Consider the following 16,022-nt stretch of genomic DNA (forward strand, 5'->3'; position numbering starts at 1 on the left):
TTTATAAATTGTGCCTAAACCGTCCTAGTTTTTCCAAAAATCCCACAAAAATCCAAAAACACGAAGGCCAGACCAGGGACAGACACTCTCAGATGAAAAATAACAGAGTTTATTGCAAAAGGGACAAGGTACAAGGATTGTAAAGGACCGGCAATGTCAGTAACAGAACGGCAGCAAATGTAAACAACATACAAAACAATACAAGGGACGAGGCAAAAGGGAGATCCAAAAATACAAATACGGTGGGCAGCAGGTAAACAATAGAATAGGCAAAGCAAAAGACAATGACCGATAATACAACAAAGGAGTCAATAATGAAGTAGGCAAAACAATGAAACACATCAGAGAAGAGCTACAGTAGAAAAACTAGATTCAATTCTCAGCAATGAACTGAGCAAACTGAGGGGTATATATACCGGGGAGGGCAGGTGAAGCCAGTTAGTAACTTGGAGAGTGGGAACGCCATAGCGTCAGTTAAGAGTCTTGAGCAGGCAGACTGACAGCATCAGGACTGAGAGTTCCATTACATTAAAAATCGTTTACATTTTTTAAATCCGCAAATTTGTACTGGGTGTGAAAAGGCCTGCAGTATTGTGGATGTTTGAGGTGGCTATCTTGGATTCTGAACTCGCAATTGGTATAGGTGGTCAGTGGTGGCAGCGATTAGAGCATCTGGCAGTCAACGACAAGCTGGCACATGACTGACCTTCAACATTGAAATGCATTTGAATATCAGTTGCAGTTGGTACAACGTTTAATGTTAAGTGGTTGTGAGACTTATATGTATATGTGTGTGTAAATATGTATAAATTAATGCTGAAATTTTAACTTAGAATCAAAATCACATGACTTCATGATTCTTAATAGAAGCATTGTTATATAAACTCTCATATAACTCTTAATAACCATACTGTTTAAAGAGAGTTCAATGTAGAATGTAGAGTGAACCAAAAAATGGGAATATAATCTATAGTTTATTACATGTGGAACAATAAAACATTTAAAAATGGTCACAATATCAACGTTAATTAATCTTTCAAAATCCGCAAATTTTTATCCTGCTTTTGTTGGAGTAACTGTGTCTACTATCCAGGGACGATATTCTACTAGATTTTGGAACATTGCTGTGAGGATTTGATTTCATTTATTGGTAAGGGTGAATTAGTGAGTTTGTGGAGTTGGTGGGAAGTTTGTATTTGCTGGGGTTTGATTGGCAGTGATTTGTCTCACTCGGCTGAGTAGAGATGAGTCAGGGGTCAGGTACAGGTGGTGAGCTGGGTAATGGAAGCTGTTGATGATTAGCTGAGAGAGTTAATATTGCATAAACCTACAGGAGGCCTCTGACCCACAACTCAGCCTAAAGCCTTCAATCTTTAACTCTCATTACTGGGTGCAGCAGATGTCAGATAGCAGACAAATAAAAATTATTTTTGCTACAAAAGGATTTGTTCTAAAAAACACAATAATAACCAAAATATGTATACTTAAAGAAAACAGCTATACAGTTAACAGCTATACAGAAACAGATGTTTTAAATGACTTTTATTAGTTTATCTTTTTTTATTATTTTAATCTTTATTTTATTTTTTTTATTTATTATTACTTTTATTTATTTATTTTATTGTTTATTTTAATGTTTTATATTTTCATTCTTGTTCTTAGTTCTATTATTCATTTAATCACTTCTTATCATTTTTAACATTTTACTTTACTTTTACTATTATCTATTTACTTATTTAATATCTAATAATGTTTTTAACTTTTTATGTGTCAAATTTGATTTTTTTATGATATTTTAGAATGTTCTGTTTTACATATATATTTTTATTAAATGTTGATTTGAAATTAGTACTTTTTTTAATGATTTTTTAATATTTTATTTCTTATTATTTCTTCTTCTTATTAATCCCATATGTGTTAATTGTTTTCATTTTCATTTATCAACAGTGTAGAAAATAAATTAAATAATAAAATAGAGAAAAACATCGAATGAGAAGATTTGCCCAAAGTTTTGACTGGACAAGTACATTCAGAGAGCAATTTCTTCATCTTGGCACCAAGTCAGCTAATTTTAATTTGGGAATTTGTTTAAGTCTGAACCAGTTAGTTTTAACTTGATGGTTGAATTCTGATGGAATGTCTATTATTATTAAATGTGTATCAAATAATTATCTCTCTCTCTTGCTCTTTCTCTCTCTATTTCTGTATGTGTATGTTTCAGCTATTTCTGTTCGCCATGTCCTTTATCTACTTCGCCAAAGCGTTCCAGGGCAGTTATATGAAGAGCTCGGTGGTGCAGATCGAGAGACGCTTTGATATCCCCAGCTCTCTGATAGGATTCATCGATGGAAGCTTTGAAATTGGTACAAACCAACACACACTTACAGTATACCCACTATACACATGCAGACAGACTCACATGACTTTTTACATCAGTTTTACCTCAGGGATTTGTTTGGGAACACCTTTACCTATAGAAGTTGTGAGGTACTATCTTGTCAGTTGGGTTGAACACTGGCTAGCATGCTCATGGCAAGGTGACGTGAATTATTGTTATTATTGATAGAGGCCTGATAGTGGGTGCAGATGAACGGGACATTCCATTTCTGCAGTTGTGTGTGACTTTAATATTCCCTGACCAACAATGTCACATGTAATTATCGTGACTGGAGGTGTCTGACTTGAATTGTCCATGTAAATCTAAACTCTATTAGAAATCATACCCACATTCAGTGCAGGAAGCCCTACACACATATTTTAGCAGTCCGTGGGACGTGCCAAAAATCTTGGGACACGATACTAGTCAGGTCCCATGATTTTTGGCATGCCTGTGTAGTATGCTGAGTTTTTATATTAGATTATGTTCCGCAGTTTACTTGATTTAAACATGCACACTATTTTAACAATGATTTATAAGGGCAAACTCATACAAAGATCTGTGCAAATGTTGTTATAAATAATTTCTCTTGGCAATAAGAGAATTTATAGTGTAAAAAGAACAAAGCTTGGTTCTGTGGATGTATTCAATTCCATCAGCAGCTCACCTGATTTACAGTAATATCATTAAACTGTAATATAATTTATTAATTAATATAATATAATAATTTATAAACTATAATAATTAATTTATCAAACCAGCTGCTGATGTGATGAGATTTAATTATAATTTTTATGTGAAGATTTGATGTATATGATGATTTGTAATAAACAGAATGATGTAAACATTTTTATTGATTGTAATAATCATATTATACTGTGTATTAAAAGAGATAAAAAGCTTTAGGTGAACAGATACTGTATTTAAACTAATTAAATAGAGTTCAGAATACAGCAGTTGGATGTGTCTGGTCAGTAACCGAGTGAATTCTTCTTCTGGTCTGCAGGTAATCTGCTGATTATAGCGTTTGTGAGTTACTTCGGGGCGAAGCTCCACCGACCCCGGCTGATTGGCGTGGGCTGTTTGGTTATGGCTGTCAGCTCCTTTATCACCGCTCTGCCCCACTTCTTCCAGGGACCGTGAGTTCCAGCACCACAGATCATCAGTGATTCATTATTTGAGATGCACATTTATTCTTCAGTTTTTAATCATTTGACTTTTTTATTCATTAACTAATAATAAAACTGTAAAGATCTTTCAAAGCATTACTCTATATACCCTGCCATTCAACGGTTAAGATTCACTGCTCAAAATCAACCAATGACAAGATAAGTGGAACAGGTGCAGTTTAGTGTAGTGGCTAACAACACTAAACTGTCCATTATATAGCAGTTTAGGATTCACCCCTTCAACAGTCTATTGTCAGGTCTTGTGCCTGCACTGTTAAAATACACCCATGATTAACCATGCAGATAAAACTAATGATTTAGTATTGTCACAACTCTGAGATGACAAGACATCAAAACTGATAAAATCGGCTAAAGATAGATAGATAGATAGATAGATAGATAGATAGATAGATAGATAGATAGATAGATAGATAGATAGATAGATAGATAGATAGATAGATAGATAGATAGATAGATAGATAGATAGATAGATAGATTTTTGGAATAGTGAGATGAAAGTAAATCAACTTCATATCTATTAGTCTGTGCATTACAGTGTTTTTGCAAACGTGCTGCAGCTGTGATCTCCCTATAAAACAGGTACAAATATGCAACTACAATTGCCCACTTCTCTGAGGGTAATACCACCGAGACCATTCTGCCCTGCCTGGGCAACACAACTCATCCACAGGGTGAGGAACCGACTTCACCAGAGAATCAAAAAGGTGAGTGACAGTCAAACCGTCCAATCAGCAGAGATCTGAGTGCTTGACTGTATTAAATGTAAAAACTCTACTCTGGATAATCAAAGTAATTTCAGCCCTTTAATATCAAAATAGCCAGAAAGCACCGTATAACATATACATGTGTTAGGCACCAAAGCAAATAACACTAATCCATTTATCTCTTTACCTAAAAAGCGTCACATATGATTTAAACTGATGCAAATAAACATACATACAGTAAAACGTAACAAGGACTTCTCATTTTTAACTAAGAGTGTTATATCCTCTGAGCCGAGCTGAAGAACAGTTACAGAGTAGAAGTGTAATTCCAGATTTCTCCTGGATGCTCCTCAGCCAGCATGTGTATATTATGTTCAGTTCCGTCAACAGCTCACCTGATTTACCAAATTTACCAATTTACCAAACCAGGTGTTGATATGATGAGAGATAGAAATAACTCTATTAAACTCAGATGAGGAGAGATTAGGAGATGTTTTAAGTAAAACAGGGCTATAAAAGCTCTTCTTTTTGTAAATTTACTCTTTGTTTTCGTTGTAATGCTGGTGTTATACTGAGCTAATAAACACTTACTTCACAGAAGCTTTTTCTTTGCTGAAATTAACACAGTTGCCTAAAGCATTTGCACAATATATATTATGTACAGGGGTTGGACAATGACACTGAAACACCTGTCATTTTAGTGTGGGAGGTTTCATGGCTAAATTGGTGCAGCCTGGTGGCCAATCTTCATTAATTGCACATTATTGCACCAGTAAGAGCAGAGTGTGAAGGTTCAATCAGCAGGGTAAGAGCACAGTTCTGCTCAAAATATTGCAATGCGCACAACATTATGGGTGACATACCAGAGCTCAAAAGAGGACAAATTGTTGGTGCACGTCTTGCTGGCACATCTGTGACCAAGACAGCAAGTCTTTGTGATGTATCAAGAGCCACGGTATCCAGGGTAATGTCAGCATACCACCAAGAAGGACCAACCACATCCAACAGGATTAACTGTGGATGCAAGAGGAAGCTGTCTGAAAGGGATGTTCGGGTGCTAACCCGGATTGTATTCAAAAAACATAAAACCACGGCTGCTCAAATCATGGCAGAATTCAATGTGCACCTCAACTCTCCTGTTTCCACCAGAACTGTCCATCGGGACAATAAATTATTGTGGTCTAAAAGCAGGTGTTTCAGTTTCATTATCCAACCCCTGTTCTTTCTGCCATAGCCGCTGATTGTTGTGTGTACACTTCCTACCCAGACCTGTAAACAATCTTGGTCCCAGGCTTGGGACGCTGTTATCTGATAGCTGTCCCCTGTTGAAGCATGTCTGTCTAAACCTGGTCTTTACTCTCTGCAGAGTGTGAGCAAGTGGCTGGATCATCGTTGTGGGTCTATGTGTTTCTGGGAAACATGCTGAGGGGTATTGGAGAGACGCCGGTCATGCCTTTAGGACTGTCCTATCTGGATGATTTTGCCCGAGAGGAGAACACAGCGTTATATCTGGGTATGAAAGCAACAGACAACTCTCAACTATAATAGCCAAATCAAATTTAGTTTATCAGATTAATCAAACATGAACCTACTGGCTAGGTCTAATGCCATGTGTGGGCTAGATAAAGCCCACAAGCATTGTGTTGTGGAGCAGTGTAAAGAATGGAGCTCCATCCAGTACTTTTGGGATCCCCAATGAGAGAGGATGGTGATCATCCAACAACCTGCATCCTCACCTCACTAATGCTGACCTTGTTGCCAAATGCAATCAAATCCTCCCAGCACAGCTCAGAAATCTAGTAGAAACTATTCCCTGGATATTAGAAACAGTTACTTCAGGAGAATTACTGTCCTGATTTAATTCACGTGGAGATAATGAATATTTGGCTCAGTACCAAAGCCCCATAGCACTCACGCCTGCCAACGCCATTGCCAGTTCTTATGTAAGAGCTATTAAACTGTTGTGATAACATAACATACTCTAGAGTTTAGTTTTAATGTCACAAAAATAATATAAATAATACACACAGTACCAATCGAAAGTTTAGCCACACCTCTTCTCATTAATTATCAATATTATCATTAATATTAAAGACTAGATTAAAGCTAGAGAGGGACATATGCAGGATTATTTTGTTTAAAAAAATGTTAAACCATTCAGAATATGTTTTAGATTTTAGATATTTAGATTTTTAGATTTATACATATAGTAGCCACATTTAGATGCCAGATCTGCACACTCTTGGTATTTTAATCTCAGTGTCTTCATAAGTAAGAGTCACCTGGAACAGTTTTCTTGAAGAGTCTTGAAGGATTTCCTTGTTGTGAACAATAGTTGCTGCTTTTCCTGTTAAGTAAAGATTTTGAACACAGCAGGATGAATCTTTGCTCTTACCTATAGATTTATTACCCAAGGAGTTTTTTTTATCTTTGTCATATTACTGAAAAGCTACTTTGAAACAAATACTTTCTCTCTCTTACTTCTTCTCTTTCTCTCTCTCTCTCTCTCTCTCTCTCTGTCCCCCACCTTCACTCTTTCTTTTTCTTGTGTGTGTATTCCGGTGTTATTAAACATGTCACAGTGTTGTAACTGTGCTGAACTCGGCTGAACTTTGTCCCTCAGGCTGTTATATGAGCAGTGTGATTTTATGAGTCATTGTTTTGTAATGATGCACCTCTCTCTCTCTCTCTCTCTCTCTCTCTCTCTCTCTCTCTGTCTCTTACTCACTGTCTCGCTCACTCTTAATCTGCCTTCATCCCCCTCTCTCCCACTCTCTCTTTCTCTCTCTTTTTCTCTCTCTATCTCTATATCCCTTTCTCTTTCTCACTTTTTGATTTCTCTCTCTTTTTCCTTCTCTCTCTCTCTCTCTATGTCCCTCTCTCTTTTTCTTTTTCTATCTTGTTTTTTGTTTTTCTCTCTCTCTCTCATTTTCTCTCTTACTCCCTGTCTCCCACATACTTTCATTCTCTCTCCATTTCGCTCCCTCCCTCTCTGCCTTTTTTCTCTTTTTTCCCTCTTTATTAACTTTGTGCTCCCCTCTCCTCTCTTTATTCTTCCTCTTTTTTGTCTGTCCTCTCTTTTGTTTCTGCTTGTCTCTCCATCCCCTTTACTTTGTTCTTTTTCTGTCTCTTGGTTCTCTCTCATCCCTCTCTTTTTTATCATGTCCCTCTCTCTCTGTTTCTCTTTCATCTTTCTATTTTATCACTCTTACCTTTTCTCTTTTTTCTGTCTCTTTCTTCCTCTCTCATGCATCTCTTCATCTCTCTCTCTCTCTCTCTCTCTCTCTCTCTCTCTCTCTCTGTACAGCGTGTATACAGACGGTGGGGATTCTGGGGCCGATGTTTGGTTATATGCTGGGCTCCTTCTGTGCCAAACTCTACGTGGACATCGGAAGAGTGGACTTAGGTAACACCGTTCTTCTAACCACGGACAGACCTGCTGACCTGCTGCTGTTTATAAAGCTAATCTCCACCAGCCCAAAACAATCCATTTACCCAATAAGGCAAAGCCAGGAAAACAGCCCTCATGCCCTTTTAGCTACATTATCTGTATGGGTTATTCTACAAAAAAAAACATTAAAGTGTAAAAAGTTATATACCGCTCCTAAAGGCAAAAAATATTTTGTACTATTTTTCTACTATTGTTATCCACCAAAAGACACAAATTAAGGTTGAATTAAAGTGCAAGCTAACAGTAACAATTGTTAACAGTAATTTCTAAATACATGAATTACCTTTTATTTTGTTCCCATTAATAATATTTACTCTCTTTAAATCTAGATAATCTTTAATTTAATTTCAGTTATAAACTAAAAGTCAAATGAATTGTACAATCACAGAAAAACAAACAAAAAATGTCACAGTCAATTACCTTAAAATGTCCAGTTAAGAACTGTAAAAAATGTGAATTCTACATATAGAAACATTTTTTTGACAAATCACACCCTATACTTGCTCTAATCTTGGTTCCATAGTTATTTTCCAGAGAAACATTTAAAGGAAAGAGCACTTTAAAACTTACTAGGAAAATATTACATTTTATTATTTTTCAGTACTGTATTTATATTGTATTCAATTGGGAAAAGGTGAAAAATATAACACACCATTTTTAATTACTTCTCCTTTTTATATATTTATACATATGGGCATTTGAATTTCATATGGACAGTAGTATATTTATGTCAGATAGGATATATTAGACATAACCAAAAAAGGCCTCTTTTTAAGATTAATTCGGAACATGATTTTCAGCTGGATCAGAGGCAGGAATGCTTTTAATGTGTTTCCTCCAGTAGGCAGCAGGTTAGTCTGAAAGAGAATTTGTTGCTGATTCATATTACTACACTCCCTCTCCCCCCACTGACCCTCCAATCAGACGCAGCGCTGGGTGAGCAGGGTGAGCAGTGTGTTAAAGGGGATCTGTCTGTAACTATTACCTCCGTTCTGTTTGTCTGGTCATGGTTTCTCCTGCTAAAGGTCAGGGACTCATTTATTGCCTGGTGGGCTGTTAGTGCACAGGTCTGTCTGCTTATATATCTAATATCAGTTTTGCAAAAGCTGCCTGTCAGATATTTTAGTCCAAAATGTGTTTGTTAAATTATAAAATTATTACTAAATAGTACACTGTTTATATATCTGTAATAACTGCAGGACAAAAGATTATAAATATGTGGTGTGTTTCCCAATAATGAATGATCTTAGATTAACGTGTCCATCAGAATAGGTCATGAACCAGCCAATGAACAAGATTATAATCCAGTGAAACAGTAACTTGGTTCCATTCACTGCACTGGAAAAACAGTAGTACTAGAGTCATCAAGGCAAAGTAAAAGCTACTTGCTACTTACTTTAATATGATTAAGAACACTTTTTTTTTTTTTACTGTTTATGAAATAAAAAAGTTCAATATAAAATATAAAATATTACACAAGGCTTCCAATACAATGGAAATAAAATGTATTTATTTAGTATTTTATTTTTGTAGTAGAATATTTTAGTCTTCTTTGCTGTGTATTATAGACAGAAAACAACATTCTTACATACAGGGTTAAGAAAAAAAATGAGATAGATAGATAGATAGATAGATAGATAGATAGATAGATAGATAGATAGATAGATAGATAGATAGATAGATAGATAGATAGATAGATAGATAGATAGATAGATAGATAGATAGATAGATAGATAGATACTTTATTTATGCCTAAGGAAATTAAGGCATCCAGCAGCAACAACACAAAACAATAAGAAACATATTCAAACATAAATTAAAACAAAGAAGAATAGAAAATATATAAGGCTATAAAAAATTACTATACAAGGTAAGATATATCTGTATATGGAGCAGTGCAGTAAATGTTGCTAATGGTCATTAAATAATTAAATAATTAACAGAGCAAAGTGCAATGTGCAATGACAATGATTATGAAAGTGACTGATGTGACATATACATATAATATAAATATGCATCTGTAACAAATATAGTTCTAAAAAGAGAATGTGAATATATGAATACCCAATCATGAGTAAAGTGTACTTAAGTGTAAGTGAGGTTGGGGAACTGTTAGTGTAAATAATTAAGTGGTTGAATAATGTTCATGTGGTTTAAACTCAGTCGACAGCAGCATCCCAGATGGGAGGAGTTAAAGAGTCTGATGGCTCTCAGAATATTATTATGTCCGTTTCCTAAAAGACTTTTTAGTCTCCACAGTTAGGAACCAGTGTTCAACACTTCTTTGTTGTACTTCTTTGTTACACCTGCTCTAGACAGACACCACCAGGTCTAAGGACCTTTACAGAGTCACGTAACACAATTCAAGCTGTTGAATTTTAATTCAAGTTGTTGTTGGACGTAGTTTATGTGACTTAGGGACTTTTTCAAAAAATATATATATATTTTCTGAGCACAGATCTAACGTGTCTATACTTTTTAAAGTGAAACTGTGCAAAAAGACATTAGAAAGCCATTGCAAGTGGGTCAGAAATTTCTTAGATTAAAAACGAGCTTAAGAACTATGTGACTTATGAAGGTTTTCGCGAAAGATTGGTAATTTTAAGAACATTAGCCTTAGGAACATTTTGGGAAATGCACCCCTGTTTTTTAGATTATTTAGATTAGACAGAAATCGTCCAAAAACTGTGGAATTTACTTTGACTTTTATTTGATTTGCTGACAGTTTTAAGATGTTTCATTTAATTTTTGATCTGATGAACATAATTTAATGTATTCATTTATATTCCTTTTAGAATTGTTTAGAAGTTTAGTAATGAGGTAAAAAACAAAGTGATGGTGATAATGATAATAATCCCAACACGTGATTGCAATCATGGTTTGGGACAAAAGCTGCATTAATGAAAGTTTCAGTCCTTGAGGAGCAAATAATACCACTTAAAACTTTACTGTGCCCAACAGAAGCCTTATGTTAACAATGTCCAAAAGCACAGCCCACTTTTCTAAAGGCTTATTGGAATCAGGGATGAATCATCACACAGTGGAAGCACAGTAATTTGTGGTCAGACTAGTTTATGAGTATTAGTATTACAGATCTAGTTTGATCTATAAATGTATGCGTGAGCTCTGATCTAAAGATTAAAAGGACTATTCAGACTGTATTCAGACTGTATCTTTTCCAGGGACCTCCATGCAATTTTCAACAAGACAATGCAAAACCACATGCTGCTCACATTACAAAAACGTGGCTGTGGGAGGAAAGCGTATGGATACTAGACTGGACTGTGTTAAGTTCTGATCTGTTCCCAGTATAGAGAATCTGTAGATATTTGTATGATTAAAACAATGCTCAATGAAAACATACTGTTGTTTGATGTATGCAGGAAGAATGGGACAAAATAACACCTCAAACACTTAATATGTTGGTATCCTCAGTGCCTAAATGTCTTTCAAATGTTTTAAGAAAGAATCCCACATTACATAGCGGTAAATGTTACCATATTAGCTATTTTGGAAAGTTTTGCAGGCCTCAAATTCAGGAATGGATGTATATTCAAGCAATAACACACGAGAGAGAGTGCTATAATGTGTAATATTGGCACTGCTGTCCACAGCATGCAAAATTACTTTTTATAGCACAAATCTTGAGTGTATTGTTGTGATTTTTACCGCAGTTCCATTTTTGTGTGTGTATTGAAAGATGTTAAATTAAAGAGGACAAGAAAATATAATCTGTTTGGTCATAAACACTCTGCGAGTTAAAATAGATTCATTGCTACTGTGCTTGTAAGCGCTGCATCCTTGCTTGGTTACCTGTATTAAGTTGAGTAATACATAGAGGGCTTATTAGTAGCTGATTAGTAGAGGGCTTAGTAATGCACTGTTACAGTGCATTACCGACTGATAATGTCACTCATATATTGTCTCTTAACCAATCACATTGTAGGGTTGGAACTAACTGTGGTACATTAATAATAAATGAAGTTAAGTTGACCAGGCAAAATATCTTGGGTTCATAATGTCTGAAATCGAATAAAGTCCAAGTAAATGTAGGAAACAGTCAGGTTTTTTTTTATTTGTTTGTTCACCTCTTTCCTAACTTTTCCTGAAAAGTTGATAAATATCAACTACTTGTAACCCATAACTGGTTCACTATGACTTTGTATTTACTCATTACTACTATCCTTATGTTTCTCCATCTCAGACACCATCGCCATTGATCATAAAGACACTCGCTGGGTGGGGGCCTGGTGGCTCGGCTTCTTGGTGACCGGAACTGTGATGCTGGTGGCTGGGATCCCATTTTGGTTCCTGCCCAGATCACTGCCCAAACAAGGAGAAGAAGAGAAGAAGAGCTGTGATGATCAAGAGGGCGAGCAGGATACGTTCATCACCACGGACAGCACCAGCAGCCCAGCACCCGACAAACAAGAGCCCGTCACCATGTCTGCCCTCGCTAAAGGTACTATTACTACACTGGTAATGAAACAAATACAGTACCCCTCACACAAACACCAATGAGTGAACAATTCACAAAAAAAATGTTTCACCAATTACTTTGCATTTGTGTTTAAAGTCTTCTTCTTCTTCTTCTTCTTCTTCTTCTTCTTCTTCTTCAAGAAAGGCATTGAAATTATCCTTCTAATATGGTAATCCACCATATTGTTGCTGCCCTACTTTTTTTTTACTTTTCAACATAATGTGTTAATACATTCTTGTAAAATACAACTTTGGAGTTTCTTTGTACATTTTCAATAACAAAGAAAATATTCTATAGGTGGCAATTAGACAATAGCTTGAAAAATGATACCCTCTAAAAACATAGGTAGGATATAAGTACTTTTTGGACTCAAAGGTACACTCAATGGTACAATATTGGTCTTTACAGGGTCATTTGTGTTCCCTTTATAGTACAAAGTGTTTTCTAACAGCAGGAAGTACAGATTTGTCCCATTTAACCAGCCAAAAGGTACATTTGGTATTTTGTATCAGTCTACTAATAAACAATATATATTTTATTTGCACATTTTTCATTTGAAAGCCAGACAATTTTGGATCATCAAGTTCTTGACACATATTTAGTTGATGATAATAATTATACTCTTTATAATCTTTACTGGCACAAAAAAAACATGGGTACAAAAAAAGGACTTGAAAGGTACTGAAAGGTACTTTGTTGTACCTCAATATACGGTATAGTCCCAGTGACAAGCTTTATACTCTTTTAGGTAGAAATCTGTTCTTATTTTTCTTAGTATGTATATTAGTTAAAAATATATAAATTAGTATAAATTTAACATGGATCCCTGAAAATATTTACTAGAATTTTAACCCCTTAACAGGTCTTGGCCTGAATACAGGCTATAAGTAAAATAAGTTATTTACATTCTGAAAACTTTGAGGGCTTTAGAGACTCCTACAAGATACTTGAAGAACCTGCCTGTCCACTCTCTAGTCCACTTAATAATTCCAGATTAGTAAAAAGAATCAACCACAAATTTTGCACATTTGGCGAAAGACATAAAAGCTAGGCAACCATAACGAAACAAAGATAATAAAATAATAATAAAATATTGATTTTAGAAAATTTTCAATTTGATGATTTCACTATATTCATTATATTTTGACAGTGGCAGTACCATGACTGGACAGGACTCAGACATGCGTAGATGCAATTCAAATAATGTTTTTAATAAAGTAGTAAAGAGTTACAAGGGGAAGTGAAAACAAGCAAGATCAGTACTGGTAAACAGCAGCCAGAAAGGACAGCCAAAAACATGCTATACACGAGAATTAGTCCAAGGGCCAAACAAAAAGAGGCGAAAGGGCAGGCAAAAAAATCAGAGTCAGTTAAACACAAAAACAGGGTCTTAACAAAAGGGTTAACACAGGCAAAGAATAAAGGCTTTGTAGAGAGAATAATCTTCAATACTTGATGAGGAGTGAAGGTGTATATATAGTATATATAGGGTGGTGAACAGGTGAAATTAATATTCTGGTGATGAACTTTCTGGTACTGCCTGTGCAGTATCATGTGAGCAGGATCTGGAATGATGTCAGTGTGAGGTTCATACTGGGTATCATAGTCCGGAGACTGGAGATCACAGGCAGAGCCCAGTGTGGGAGACAAGAGCGCCTTTGGCGCCAGGCATGACATGCAGAGATACTTCAATATATATATATTTTATTTTCTATTACAATTACAATTAGAAAAACATTAAACCTTTATACAGCTCTAAAAAAAGATGAGACCACTTCAGCTTCTGAATCAGTTTCTCTGATTTTATTATTTATAGGTATATGTTTAATTAAAACTAACATTTTTACCCTATAAACTACGGACAACATTTCTCCCACATTCCAAATAAAAAAAAGTGTCATTTAGAGCATTTATTTGCAGAAAAAGATCTCAAATAGTGCAAAGACTACGAGTTAATATTCATAAAGTTTTAAGAGTTCAGAAATCAATATTTGGTGGAATAACCCTGGTTTTACTGGGTTTTCATGCATCTTGGCATGTTCTCCTCCATCAGTCTTACACACTGCTTTTGGATAACTTTATGCCACTCCTTGTGCAAAAATTCAAGCAGTTCAGTTTGGTTTGATGGCTTGTGATCATTCATCTTCCTCTTGATTATATTCCAGAGGTTTTCAATTTGGTAAAATCAAAGAAACTCACCAATTTTAGGTGTTTTATTTTTTTGTCAGAGCTGTATGTAATGCTTGAATAGAAATCCTCAACATTTGTGCATGTAATTTGACAAATTGACGAACTCACTTTGTAGTTACTGGTTAGAAACACTTTTTGATGTGGTGGTCAGGTATCTTGTTCTTTATCTGGTATAAAGTGAACATGCCAATAGGTCTTTACATTGCATCACATTTTAATAATTAAAAAAGGTAAATAAGGCAATTTAATGTTATGCACAGCTAACCAACATTCCAACACATTATATAAAATGTGTTTGGGTGCTCCTTATAACTATACCCAAAAGAAGAGTGTTTGAAGTGTGTTTAAAATTTGTGCATGTTTGGCAAATGACATTAAAACTAGACAACCATAACGAAACAAAGATTTGGAGGACATAGAATATTTAATTGGTAACTAATAAAATATTGATTTTACAATGAAGTTTAGAAAATTTTCAAATTTATGATTATATTATATTCATTATATTTTGACAGTGGCAGTGTTATGACTAGACAGGACAAGACAGGACAGGACATGCGCAGATGCAATTCAAATAATTTATTAAATAAAGGAGAGGTACAATGAGAAGTCAAAACAAGCAAGATCAGTACCGGTAAACAGCAGCCAGAAAGGACAGCCAAAAACATGCCATAGAGAATTAGTCCAAGGGTCATACACAGTGAAGGGCAGGCAAAAAATCAGAGTCAGTAAAACACAAAAACAGGGTCGTAACGAAAGGGCTAACACAGGCAAGAAATAAACAGTTTGTAAAGAGGATAACCTTCAATACTTGATGACAAGTGAAGGTGTATATATAGGGTGGTGAACAGGTGAAATTAATATTCTGGTGATGCCTGTGCAGTGTGATCATGATCTGTAAGCTGTCAGGGAAGATGTTTCTTCCTTTCTTTTTAACTATTATCATATATTTTGTTACGTTGTAGATTTTATACCGTCATTAAGAAAGCTCTTCAGTGATGTCATCTATGTGCTCATCATCCTGACCGGCCTGGTTCAAGTTAACGGCTTCATCGGGATGATCACGTTCAAGCCGAAGTACATGGAGCAGACCTATGGCCAGTCCGCATCGAAGGCCATCTTCCTGATAGGTGGGTGTTTACTTTTCTCCTGCTGTCTGTTCAGAGCTGGAACAGTAGTGCAGGTTCAGACCCACAGAAACACGTGAACACAGTTTTACAGGTTTACCTGAGGATTAAAGGTGAGGTTGTAAAGTAAAGGCAGTAGATGAGATTAGATATACGTAAGTGTTTACGTAAGGGTTTACGTATGTTTGTTTTCCCACACCTTTAGTTTGGCGGCTGAGAGAAGCATTGGTGAATCATTGGTGTTCTGCTTGACCTCTAACACTTGATAGGGGGAGTCCTTTATATAGTAAGTTGTTGGGTTAATTAGCTCAGCTAAATTGGGGATAGCATTTTGGTCACAGCAAGTTTTTTAAAGGTCTAAAATCCACTTTTTCTTGTTCTTTGTGAAATACTAGGTCCCTCTGAGTTGTATATGCATGCTGTATATGAAACTGTTCCTCAAACTTCATTGTCTGCAGCAGCTAAGAAAAAGTAAATATTCAGAAAAACAAGTTGAGCCAGGT

At 35.6% G+C, this 16,022-nt stretch overlaps 1 protein-coding gene across 1 annotated transcript in view; it reads left to right on the forward strand.

Moving 5' to 3' along the window:
* slco1d1 (solute carrier organic anion transporter family, member 1D1) overlaps positions 1-16,022 on the forward strand; it is a 34,880-nt gene that overhangs the window by 8,367 nt on the left and 10,491 nt on the right. Inside the window, exons 3-9 of the mRNA XM_022671351.2 lie at positions 2,222-2,363; positions 3,384-3,516; positions 4,147-4,271; positions 5,638-5,784; positions 7,579-7,677; positions 11,927-12,184; positions 15,358-15,522. Of these exons, the coding sequence (XP_022527072.2) occupies positions 2,222-2,363; positions 3,384-3,516; positions 4,147-4,271; positions 5,638-5,784; positions 7,579-7,677; positions 11,927-12,184; positions 15,358-15,522 (1,069 nt within the window). The remainder of the gene's footprint in view (positions 1-2,221; positions 2,364-3,383; positions 3,517-4,146; positions 4,272-5,637; positions 5,785-7,578; positions 7,678-11,926; positions 12,185-15,357; positions 15,523-16,022) is intronic.

This window comes from Astyanax mexicanus, chromosome 2 (genome assembly GCF_023375975.1).
Source record: "Astyanax mexicanus isolate ESR-SI-001 chromosome 2, AstMex3_surface, whole genome shotgun sequence".
NCBI lineage: Eukaryota > Metazoa > Chordata > Actinopteri > Characiformes > Acestrorhamphidae > Astyanax > Astyanax mexicanus.